General features: G+C 36.3%; 2 protein-coding genes across 2 annotated transcripts; both read left to right on the top strand.

The window, feature by feature from the left end:
* Positions 1-331: 331 nt before the first annotated feature.
* LOC125244148 (CD59 glycoprotein-like) lies at positions 332-1,514 on the top strand. Its single transcript, XM_048154162.1, has 3 exons — positions 332-565; positions 833-943; positions 1,029-1,514. Exons 1-3 carry the CDS (start codon positions 478-480, stop codon positions 1,241-1,243), a joined length of 414 nt encoding a protein of 137 aa, XP_048010119.1. The 5' UTR covers positions 332-477; the 3' UTR covers positions 1,244-1,514.
* Positions 1,515-1,682: 168 nt separating this feature from the next.
* Positions 1,683-11,675, top strand: LOC125243714 (nucleoporin SEH1). The gene is made up of 8 exons (XM_048153527.1): positions 1,683-1,934; positions 2,071-2,121; positions 5,467-5,613; positions 6,638-6,849; positions 7,756-7,854; positions 8,928-9,068; positions 9,655-9,809; positions 11,050-11,675. Exons 1-8 carry the CDS (start codon positions 1,824-1,826, stop codon positions 11,196-11,198), a joined length of 1,065 nt encoding a protein of 354 aa, XP_048009484.1. The 5' UTR covers positions 1,683-1,823; the 3' UTR covers positions 11,199-11,675.
* The last annotated feature ends 709 nt before the right edge of the window (positions 11,676-12,384 follow it).

The following is a 12,384-nucleotide window of genomic DNA, read 5'->3' as shown; positions in this document are numbered from 1 at the left end:
TGAGCATAAAGGAAGATATTTTGATGAAAGTTTGTAACTAGGCCACATGGGCACCATTGACTTCCATAAGAGGAAAAAATACTGTATAAGTCAGTGGTGCCCCAAAACAGTTCAGTTTAACACATTCTTCAAAATATCTTCCTTTGTGTTCAACAGAACAAAGAAATTTATACAGGTTTGGAACAACATGAGGGTGAGTAAATGATGACAGAATTTTTTAATTTTTTTGGGTGAACTATCCCTTTAATGTCATTAATAAGGTGTGAACGTGGACATCGTTTCTTTCCATGTGCTCCAAGAGCTAAACAGCTGCTTCTCATAAATGGCTAATAAGATAAAGCCTTTATCCCCTCACACCTTATCATGCATAATGCAGCACAATCCCCAGTCATACACGATTGGATAGACTGGTTGTCTGTTTGGTATAGTGCTTGTTTGTAAAGACTGTGTCCAGCTCAAGGGGTTGCATTCACTTTTATGAGTTTTTCTACTTTTAAAACTCACTTAAACATGAAAGGACAAATTTGTATTGCGTCTGTGATTTTGATGTCTTTGTTTTGTTTGGGTAAGTCAATTTCCATTTTAGAAGCAGCCTAGTTTGCTTGGTCTATGTGCTTAAGTTCAAACCAAAGATGGATTTCAACACCTCTTTCCATACTACATCTTAAAAAGAATCATTAGTACTTGTGTATGTGCAATATGAATTTGTTTTATAGCGTTTGGAAATATTAACAGCATAATTTGCTACCACATGTGCAAACTACAAACCTATTTGTGCCATTATAACTAAGAAGAAACTAATACACCATTTATATATTTATTTTGCTTGCAGGACAAACACTTGAGTGTTTTCGGTGTGATCTTGGATTCTGGAATCTGTGTTTCACTACTAAGACAAACTGCAGCGATGATGAGTTGTGTTATGTGGGAATTGGTAAAGCAGGTAAATGTGAGATGCCAGTGTTGTTTTTGGAGTATCTTCTTGACTCCCTCTGTTACTCTGGCTAACTTTCTCTTTGGTTTTTCAGCTTCTGTCCTGGATATAAAGGTGATGGGTTGTCTTCCCATGGAGGAATGCAACAAGACAACAGTTGTAGAGTTTCTTGCCAACAAGACCTTATACTCCATGAAGACCACGTGTTGTGAGGAAGACTTCTGCAACTCCGGCCTTGCAGTTCAGTTGTCCCTCACTCCTCTCTTTCTTACCATACTTCTCATTGCCCAGATGATGGGTGTGTTTTGATGATTTCTTTGTCTTTTTGAACTTCCAAAATCTAATTGTCATAAGGGACTGAAGGCTTTTCATGTTTACATTCTTCACGTACTGTTATTGTTCAATTTACTGTTTTGAATGATCTAAAACGGCTGCCTTTGTGCCAGAGCATGGTTGGATACTATTTTTCTAGCTAGTTCTCTTTATCCAAAAAGAGGAACGATTACTAATAAAATATTTAAAATGCGCATGTTCTTAACGCACTGTTTTATTGTTAAATAAATGCAAATGTCAAAACATTCATGGTTTCCCTTTTTTTTTTTTTTTTTTTTTTTTTTTTTTTTTTACGGTTATGAGCACGTCCAATAGTGGGCGCTGTTTGACTAAATTGTAGGGCTGCCTTACTGCGCATGCTCAGATTTGCGCTGATCTTCACGTCGTCCTCTTAAATGTATCAACTCATCTTATTGTATAAAGATCTTAGAACGCATGCTTCCCATGTCAAACGTGATTGGACCGGTTGCGACCTTGCGTTTGAAAAAGTGGGGAAGTGCACAAATGCGTGTTTACTTCCCGCGTGCCAGGAAGGATCGAGTGGATAATAAAAAGCATGTTTGTCGCGCGCAGCATTGCAGCCGATCACAAAGATCTGATTCACGATGTTTCGTATGATTTTCACGGGCGGAGAATGGCAACGTGCTCCAGCGACCAAAGCATTAAGGTAAATAATTTCTCACATCATGGCCTGCTAAAGTTGGTTTGCAACGTATCAGATGTGGTTAATAAGCATGCAATGTAAATAAGACACGCATATGACATGAAGTGGGTTTTGTGTTAATATTTCTTTTTTCTCCAAGGTGTGGGACAAGGGTGATAATGGAGAATGGAACTGCACGGCCAGCTGGAAAGTAGGTCTTGCCTTAAGAAAGGGGGGCAGAGGATAAAGTGTTAAAGAATTCACTTTAAAATGAAAATTGCCCCAAGATTTACTCGCCCTCAAGCTATCTTAGGTGTATTTGACTGTCTACTTTCTGATGAGCACAGAGTTATGTTAATAAATATCCTGATGTGCCCAAGCTTTTTAATGGCAATGAATGGGACCAATGAGTTTGAAGCTCAAGAGTGCATCCATCCATTATAAACGTACTCCACACGGCTCCAGGGGGTTTAAAAAAGGCCTTCTGAGGTGAATGCCACCACAATGTCGTAAATACGAGTGGGAAGCTCGGGATTTTCTTTAAGCCACGATGCGTTTAAGAAAAATATTCATATTTAACTATTTTTAAAGTAAAATATCTAGCTTCCGCCAGACCGCATTCCGTATTCTACTTGCGAAAGAAGTGTAAAACTCTCGCAGTTCAAAACGCTTAAGCTACGTCCTATGCCTTCCGTATTCAACTTCTGAAAAAAAAAACGTAACTGGTGCAACGTTTGTCCTGTTCACTGGCATTATAAAGCTTGGACGCATCAGGATATTTATTAAAATGACTCAGATTGTGTTCATTAGAAAGAAGAAAGTCATATACACCTAGGACGGCTTGAGGGTGAGTAAAGCTTGGAGTAATTTTCATTTTAACGATTAGTAAATTATTAAAATACTCCTAAATTAAAAAGCATCTTAAGCCTATGGATCTAACATTGGTGTGTGCAAGTCATGTCGGAAAGATCGTATTTACGAGCTGAACGCACATGAATGCCACCACAATGTTGTAATTACGAGTGGGAAGCTCAGGATTTTCTTTAAGCCCTGATCTGTACGAGTTGGGGGCGTGTCAGTGAGAAACATGGTGAAATACCACAATACTTACAGGTATTTAGCAGTGACTTTGTCAGGCTTTTCTATTTACAACGAAGTAAGCTGATTCCCAGCAAAAAATAGGATAGCATCATAATATAACAATATAATATGTAACGATAAAGTTTACAATGGTATCATAAATTATTTAAAAACATAAAAAAGCAACATACAACCAATGCACATTATTGCCTCTACTTTTTCTAGAAGTGTTATTTTGTGTAATTAATTAAGAGAAGGCACACCGCCATCATACTCAGACGAAAGTGACTTAAATGCACCTACCATCGCAAACACTCCTGACTTCCCACCTCGTAAATACGAACTTCCCAGGAGGACTTGAACGCACCATTAGAATTGTTGCCAGCAGTGGTCTCTACGATCAACTTAGCTCAAAATGCTTTTGGGAAATGCAGTTCTGTTTAGTTCTGGTCTCTGTGAAGCACAGTGTGCTCTGATTGGTTGGCTGGACCAGTGTATTGTGATTGGTCAATCTCTTCGGGCTTGTTTTGGAAATATCACGCCCTTTACCATAACCATGAGTTTCAACACACAACTAATGCAACTCAGCCAGTTGCTTATGCTTTGGGTGGGAATTATTTAAATGAGGAATACTGTGATGTGTACGTTTCCGGAAGAAAAGTCTGAACTACAATCAAGGCATTTCAGCAAGTTCCGAAAGTGTGCTTACGGATATAAAAAGTAACTCCCTTGGAGTTGACTTTGTGATTTATAACTTTGCAGACCTTTTTCATGCTCAAATAGCAACATTACACACTAAAGAAAGTTGTAAGAAAACGAAAACGTAAAAAAGTATAATGGGTCCTCTTTAAAGATGGTGTGAAACGGAAGTTGCGACAGTCTTTTCTTCCCCACTGTGATTTGTGATGTATATCCGAGTCCATCTAGTATGGGCAAAATGTGGGGTGGGGACTTCATTTTGTACATCAGGATTCAGGAATTGATTGGATGCTTACGGTTTGCAGTTCCTGTGATCTCGTGAGTGACAGTCCCTCCCTCACGCCAGTAAACGTCATCAAAGCAGAGATGTCACTCTATTATTTTGATTATAGATTACAAGAGCACATGAATTTAAAATGTGCATGGATAAAGCATTTATAATAATTACTGCAATATTCCATAAAATAAGAATTGTCCATTTTGATTTAATGGTGACTGTAATATATCAGCACTTGCAGTTTCTGTTAATAATAAAAATGTTAAAGGTGCCATCGAATATTTTTTTTTTTTTTTTTTTTTTTTTTTTTTTTTTTTTTTTACAAGATGTAATATAAGTCTAAGTCCCCTGAATGTGTCTGTGAAGTTGCAGCTCAAAATACCCCATAGATTTTTTTTTAATTCATTTTTTTAACTGCCTATTTTGAGGCATAATTAGAAATGCGCCGATTCAGGGCTGCGGCCCCTTTAATTGCTAGCGCTCTCCGCCCCCTCCCAAGCTCTCGAGTCTATCACTGCATAAACAAAGTTCACACAGCTAATATACCCCTCAAAATGGATCTTTACAAAGTGTTCGTCATGCAGCATGTCTAATCGCGTAAGTATGGTATTTATTTGAATGTTTACATTTGATTCTGAATGAGTTTGCTCTGTGGCTAACGGCTAATGCTACACTGGAGAGTCTTATAAAGAATGAAGATGTTTATGAATTATACAGACTGCAAGTGTTTAATAATGAAAATAGCGACGGCTCTTGTCTCCGTGTATACAGTAAGAAATGATGGTAACTTTAACCACATTTAACAGTACATTAGCAACATGCTAACGAAACATTTAGAAAGACAGCTTACAAATATCACTAAAAATATCATGATATCATGGATCATGTCAGTTATTATTGCTCCATCTGCCATTTTTCGCTATTGTCCTTGCTTGCTTACCTAGTCTGATGATTCGGCTGTGCAAGGATCCAGATGTTAATACTGGCTGCCCTTGTGTAATGCCTCGATCATGGGCTGGCATATGCAAATATTGGGGTCATACATATTAATGATCCCGACTGTTACGTAACAGTCGGTGTTATGTTGAGATTCGCCTGTTCTTCAGAGGTCTTTTAAACAAATGAGATTTATATAAGAAGGAGGAAACAATGAAGTTTGAAACTCACTGTATGTCATTTCCATGTACTGAACTCTTGTTATTCAACTATGCCGAGGTAAATTCAATTTTCAATTCGATGGCACCTTTAAGGAAAACAAGCAGCTTTGGCATAATTACAACTGAAATATTCAAAATAGGGGTGTCCATCAAATAGTGTTGGACACTGGGGGGGCCTTTGGGTCAAAAAGGTTGAGAACCACTGCCATAAGATCATCCCAAATCATTATTAAACACACGTTCTCATATTCAGGTCATGAATTGTTGTAGACTTACAGTATTGGTTGTTATAGGGTTGCATAGAGTTTTGGGCTGTAATTTGACAGAAGCTGTTGTTTTGTAGACTCACAGTGGCTCAGTTTGGCGAGTGACCTGGGCCCATCCAGAGTTTGGACAGGTGTTGGCATCCTGCTCCTTTGACCGTACTGCCATAGTATGGGAGGAGATTGTTGGAGAGTCCAATGACAAACAACGAGGGCAAAGCCACTGGGTAAATGAGTTTCCATCTAGTATGGGCATTTGCCTTTAAATCAGTTGATTCTCCCAAGTTGTTTTATAGAGTATGTTGTATTTGATTGGGGTTAATATGTAGTTGTAAAAGAAGGCTTTAACTTTTTAAATAAGAGTTGCAACATTTTTATGGCATACTATCTGTACTCTTCTGTATCTAGAATATAAATTAATTGGGAGTAATATAAGCCATTATATATATATATTTTTTTTTAGTCTCCTCTTTGACGACTCATTTGATTGGACTGTCAGGAGTTAAAGGGATAGTTCACCCAAATATGAAAATTCTGTCATCATTTACTCACCTTTAAGCTGTTCCAAACCTCTATAAATGTTTTTGATCTGCTGAACGCAAAGGAAGATATTTTGAAGAACGTTTGTAACCAAACAGTTGATGGGGCCCCATTGACTTCCATAATATGGAGGAAAAAATACTATAGAAGACAATGGTGCCCCGCAACTGTTTGGTTACAAACATTCTTCAAAATATCTTCCTTTGCGTTCAGCAGAACAAAGACATTTATAGAGGTTTGGAACAACATGAAGGTGAGTAAATGATGACAGAAGTTTCATATTTGAGTGAACTATCCCTTTAAGACACATACTTTTATGTTGTAATGCTTAGTATACAGCCAAATATAAGCACCACCTTATTTTTAATAAAGAGCCATTTGTAACTTGAATGTGGCAGGCTTCCGGTGTCAGTTATTTTAGTTGTACAATAATATGTATTTATCATATTATTCTAATTTATTATCATAATCATAAGCACATTGGTTTGTAGTGCAAATAGTTTTGCCATTTACTGCATTTTGTTCTAGTTATTTTAACCTATAATACCTAACGAATCAGAAGTCTCGCACATTCACAGGAAATGGTTTACTTCCGTGTTGCAAAATAAGGTGTATTGCACAGAATCAGTTATTCTGTTTTGAACATAGCCTGAATATAACTTTAGGACTCTGAAATGGTCAGTGATTATGTCTCTCCTGTACTCACATCAGATAAAGAGAACCACACTTGTGGACAGTCGGACATCTGTGACCGATGTGAAGTTTGCCCCGAAGCACATGGGATTGATGCTGACCACATGTTCTGCAGACGGCGTGGTGCGAATCTACGAGGCCCCTGACGTGATGAACCTCAGCCAATGGTCCCTGCAGCACGAGATCTCGTCCAAACTCTCCTGCTCCTGCATCTCGTGGAACCCTTCCAGGTGAGAACGCACAAATGATAGATAAACATAGTTGTATGTGAATACACATATGCATGATGTACACCTACAGTACACTGTTGTGGATTACATGAAGTTTTATTTTTTCACAAATCCCATTTTTCTGGACTCTGATTTAATGGTTAATTAAATGTTAGTAATCAAAAAGTATGTCTTATTAATTTAAAAACAGTTTATTATAAGTTTAACAAACAAATTAGGGCCATAATATTTTTCTCAAATTGCAAATTCTCAAATTCTGAGAACTTCTGTGAGTAAATTATATTTTTATGACTGGATTCTGTCCATGTTTTCTGCATCATCAAAATCATAGGGTCCTATTTATAGATGTAGGGGATAGTTCACCCCAAAATGAAAATTCTGTCATCATTTACTCACCCTCAAGTTGTTCCAAACCTGTATGAATTTTTTTCTTCTGCTGAACACAAACAAAGATATTTTGAAGAATGTCGACAAAACAATTCACAGTAGCCATTATTTGGCACAGAAATACTCTGTCATACGTCCAACTCGTGTTTTGAAACTTTGGCCGTCTTTAGCATGAGAATGCAACTCTTTAACAGTGTAAATATTTCAGAATGCATGAAACGGCATTACACCCCCTCTTTAATGTATCCTGCATCTGTAAGTCTCAGATAATTTAGATAAAAAAATACTTTTACAAAAGGGTGAAACCTCTGTCTCCTCATTTGATCTGTGACTGCAAATAGCACAGATGTTTTACATGCTTGTCAACAGTAACATGAAACGTAATAGATGTTAGAGAACATTTCTTTTGGCTTTCAAGACATCTTCTTGCCACTTGAGTCTGTATTGTCCTGGCAGATTGAATCAATAAATGCACATACTTAATTACTTAACAAAATATTTTTTCTTTTGTCTTCACAGTTCTCGAGCTCACGCTCCTATGATTGCAGTGGGCAGTGATGACAGCAATGTGACGTATGGCGGCAAGGTTCAGATTTACGAGTATAATGAAGTGACAAGGTTTGTCTTTAAATCACTTTATCCTTTTATATGCTAGGTCACATGTATCCAACAAAAACCGAGGAACAGCAACATTTCAGACGTTTTGAAGACAAGTTCGATTTAGCTGTTGGATTTAGAATGGTGGGAAAACAAACCCAACACTTTTTTTTTTTTTTTTTTTTCTCAATGCTAACTATACATTTTTAAATCTTTAAATCTATATATATATATTTGTATCATATATTATATATATATATATATATATATATATATATATATATATATATATATATATATATATAATGAACAAATTATATATATATATATATATATATATATATATATATATATATATATATATATATATATATATATATATATATATATATATATATATATATATATATATATATATATATATATATATATATATATATATATATATATATATATATATATATATATATATATATATATACTGAACAAAATTATAAACGCAACACTTTTGTTTTTGCCCCATTTTTCATGAGCTGAACTCAAAGATCTAAGACATTTTCTATGTACACAAAAGGCCTATTTCTCTCAAATATTGTTCACAAATCTGTGTTAGTGAGCACTTCTCCTTTGCCGAGATAATCCATCCACCTCACAGGTGTGGCATATCAAGATGCTGATTAGACAGCTTGATTATTGCACGGGTGTGCCACAATCAACAACCTGATCAACTCTATGCAAAGGAGATGTGTTGCACTGCGTGAGGCAAATGGTGGTCACACCAGATACTGACTGGTTTTTGGATGCCCCCCCCCCCCGGACCCCCCCAATACAGTAAAACTGCACATTTTAGAGTAGCCTTTTATTGTGGCCAGCTTAAGGCAATGTTTGAGAGAAATAGGCCTTTTGTGTACAGTGCACAATATACATACACATCCTACAGTAAGTATTTTAAGTATTTATTCTTATTTTGTAGAGTATTGTCTGATGAAAAACCAAACTGCTCAATGTCACCTATTTGTGAGAACATGAAATAAAGATTTTTATACTTTTGGAGCTGGGGTGTATCAACTTTTTCTTTCTTTTTATTGTTGTAGGAAATATGCCAAAGCGGAGACACTGATGACGGTTACAGATGCGGTACATGATATTGCATTTGCTCCAAATCTGGGCCGGTCTTTCCACGTACTTGCTATTGCCACCAAAGATGTTCGCATCTTCAAACTGGTTCCACTTCGGTGAGAGAAATGATGACAAATGAGTAATACAGTAGAATGGGAAATATATATTGTTTAAGCCATGTACATCTGTTACCCTCAGCTTTTTCACCATTGTAAAATAAATTAGTTGAATGAATAAACTGAATGTATTTTGGATATATATATTAGTTTGATATATAAATCCAAACTAAACAAATGGCTCCCAATATATCTGAAAGGGAAACCATATGCTTTATAGGGATCTTTGTAGTTTGCTGTTGCTGTGATGTCATGTGAGTGACAGGTTGTCCCGGCCTCACCGAAATTTCCACATATGCATATGGTCAGAACTCCACGCAGCTCTTGTACTAGTCTTCATTGAAAATGAATGACTTTCGTCTTTTTTTTTTTTTTTTTTTTTTTTTTTTTTTTTTTTGAGATAATGGAAAGGCGACTTTAGGCATTTTATTTTAATTTTTTTTAAGCATTGCAGTCCTGATGTCAGGGTTCTTTTTCTTTTTTCCCTTTTTTCAAAGTTTATCATTCAGAGTTGTTTGGTTATAAAATATTCTAATAGGATGCCAATAGATTTATCAGAATTTGCATGCCTCTTTTTGACTAACAGAAAGGACAGCTCCTCATCAGCGCCCACTAAATTCGAAGTGCAGGTGCTGGCCCAGTTTGACAGTCATAACTCTCAGGTGTGGCGCGTCAGCTGGAACATCACTAGTACAATTCTGGCCTCCTCTGGTGACGATGGCTGTGTGAGACTCTGGAAAGGTAAATGTTTGCAAGAATTTGTAATGGCAATGATCATATATGCAACTACTAGAGTGATATTAAAGTCAGCATAAAACAAGTTGCGATAGTCTTTTCTTCTCAATTGTGACGAATATCTGAGTGAACTGGCTTCTCGAACAAGAAAAAATATAGGGAAGATTATACTTGATTTTGTCCATCAGGAATTGATTGGATGGTTGTGGTTTTCTATTGCTGTGATCTCATGAGAGTGACAGGCAGGTTGTCCCGCCCTCGTGCAAGTAAACGTCATCAGACGAGATATCGCTGCAAGAGGGAGGGGAAGTTAAAAGGGTTAGTTCACCCAAAAATGAAAATTCTGTTATTAATTACTCACCCTTCGTGCCGTTTTACACCAGTAAGACCTTCGTTGATCTTCGGAACACAAATTAAGATATTTTTGTTGAAATCGGATGGCTCAGTGAGGCCTCCATAGGGAGCAATGACATTTCCTATATCAAGATCCATAAAGGTACTAAAAACATATTTAAATCAGTTCATGTGAGTACAGTGGTTCAATATTAATATTATAAAGCGACGAGAATATTTTTGGTGCGCCAAAAAAAACAAAATAACTTTAGTGATGGCCGACTTCAAAACACTGCTAAGCTTCGGAGCGTTATGAATCAGCATATCGAATCATGATTCGGATTGCGTGTCAAACTGCTGAAATCACGTGACTTTGGGATTGAACTGCAGATTCGACACACTGATTCATTATGCTCCGACGCTTCCTGAAGCAGTGTTTTGAAATTCGGCCATCACTAAATAATTTTTTTTTTTTTTTTTTTTGGCGCACCAAAAATATTCTCGTCGCTTTTTAATATTGAACCACTGTACTCGCATGAACTGATTAAAATATGTTTTTAGTTACCTTTATGGATCTTGAGAGAGGAAATGTCATTGCTCCCAATGTAGGCCTCACTGAGCCATCGGATTTCAACAAAAATATCTCAATTTGCGTTCCGAAGATTAACGAAGGTCTTATGGGTGTGGAACGGCATGAGGGTGAGTAATAAATGACATTATTTTAATTTTTGGGTGAACTAACCCTTTAATTTGATTGAAGATTACAGGGACGCATGAATTAAAAAAGAAAAAAGATGTGTGCACAGATAAATCATTTATAATTACTGCAATATTGCATAACAAATAAGAATTTTTCATTTCATGGTGACTAACTGTTTTAATTTTATTGTAATTTGACTTGTCTTTTCACCAGCAAACTACATGGACAATTGGAAATGCACAGGTATTCTGAAGGGAGATGGCAGTCCAGTATATGGGTCATCTGGTCAGCCTGGTGCTCTGAGTGGCGTCCTGGGCTCTGCTGCTGCACAGAGTGCTCTAAACGGGGCCACTGGAAGATAGATGCCATTCTACAGGACCACCCTGAGCAAATCTGGAGCTGAGCACTTCTATGCTGTGGGATTTCACACTGAGACCAACTGATTGTGCTTGCTGGACATGCAACAAGACTGGCACTTAACATGGGTCCATTATTGAACTGCCTTCAAGGAATAATCTTTAAGTTACGTTTCTTTATATCTGTACTCTTATGTTTTACTCTGAATGCAGATTGAATGGCTTTCAGAATTAATGTTGTAATGAGTCATATTTGAATGGATGCAAATGCCTTGATCACAAAAGGGACTGTCTTTCTATAAAGGACTATACATTTTATTTCTATTTCTATTCTATTTTGTCACATTCATCAACATGATTATTGGAAAAAATATATGCTGTCATTGTAACACTGCAAAATTTTGGTCTAATTGAATCACTCTCTTGTGTTATTGAACCAGAACAATAAAGGTCATAGTTTATGCCGCTGGTATATATAAAGTATGCACAAATCTTTGAGCTTATTTTATTAGAATCATGCGTGTCTATAACGATCTATACTGATAGTTGTCAATCTGTAGTGAACAGTTGTATTATGATTGTTTAGTATTTTTGTTTTATGGCCAAAAGTTTCTGCAAAGAAAGATGCATAAAAGTTAGAATAAAAATACACTTAAAAATAAATATAGAAAATAATAAATGAAGGGGAAAAAAATTCATGTTTAAATTTAATAAAAAGAAATTAACTATTTAGAAGTTATTTGTTTCTTGATTTTCTTATAATTACATTTCATGTATCTATCCCCTGGTTTCACAGACAAGGCTTAAGCCTAGTCCCAGTCAAAAATGCATGTGTGAGCTGTTTTAATTCAAAGCAACTTGCACTGACGTATCTTAAAACACACCAGTAATGTTTTTTAAGGCATGTTTATAAAAGCAATGTAAGGCCCGGTTTCACAGACAGGGCTTAGACTAAGTCAGGATTAGGCCTTAGTTCAATTAGGATATTAAAGTAGTTTTTATAAACATACACTAGGAAAAAAAAACATTACTGATGTGCATCTTGAGACAAAACAATGGCACTGACTTATTTTAAGATATGTCAGCGCAAGTTGCTTTCAGTTAAAACAGCTCAAACATGCATTTTAGTCTAGGACTAGCTTAAGCCTTGTCTGTAAAACCGGGGGTAAATGTCCTAATTAAACTAAGGCCT

Source organism: Megalobrama amblycephala, linkage group LG13 (assembly GCF_018812025.1).
Source record: "Megalobrama amblycephala isolate DHTTF-2021 linkage group LG13, ASM1881202v1, whole genome shotgun sequence".
NCBI classification, from domain to species: Eukaryota; Metazoa; Chordata; class Actinopteri; order Cypriniformes; family Xenocyprididae; genus Megalobrama; species Megalobrama amblycephala.
This window is presented reverse-complemented; position numbering and strand designations above follow the sequence as displayed.

What these genes read in the sequence shown, in the direction of transcription:
- LOC125243714 (XM_048153527.1), top strand. Translation starts at nt 1,824, where the DNA reads ATGTTTGTCGCGCGCAGCATTGCAGCCGATCACAAAGATCTGATTCAC. An exon ending in AACGAGGGCAAAGCCACTGG is followed by an intron (nt 5,614 to 6,637) that starts GTAAATGAGTTT and finishes TACTCACATCAG; the next exon opens with ATAAAGAGAACCACACTTGT. An exon ending in TTCAAACTGGTTCCACTTCG is followed by an intron (nt 9,069 to 9,654) that starts GTGAGAGAAATG and finishes TTTGACTAACAG; the next exon opens with AAAGGACAGCTCCTCATCAG.
- LOC125244148 (XM_048154162.1), top strand. Translation starts at nt 478, where the DNA reads ATGAGTTTTTCTACTTTTAAAACTCACTTAAACATGAAAGGACAAATT. An exon ending in GATGTCTTTGTTTTGTTTGG is followed by an intron (nt 566 to 832) that starts GTAAGTCAATTT and finishes TTTTGCTTGCAG; the next exon opens with GACAAACACTTGAGTGTTTT. An exon ending in TGTGGGAATTGGTAAAGCAG is followed by an intron (nt 944 to 1,028) that starts GTAAATGTGAGA and finishes TTGGTTTTTCAG; the next exon opens with CTTCTGTCCTGGATATAAAG.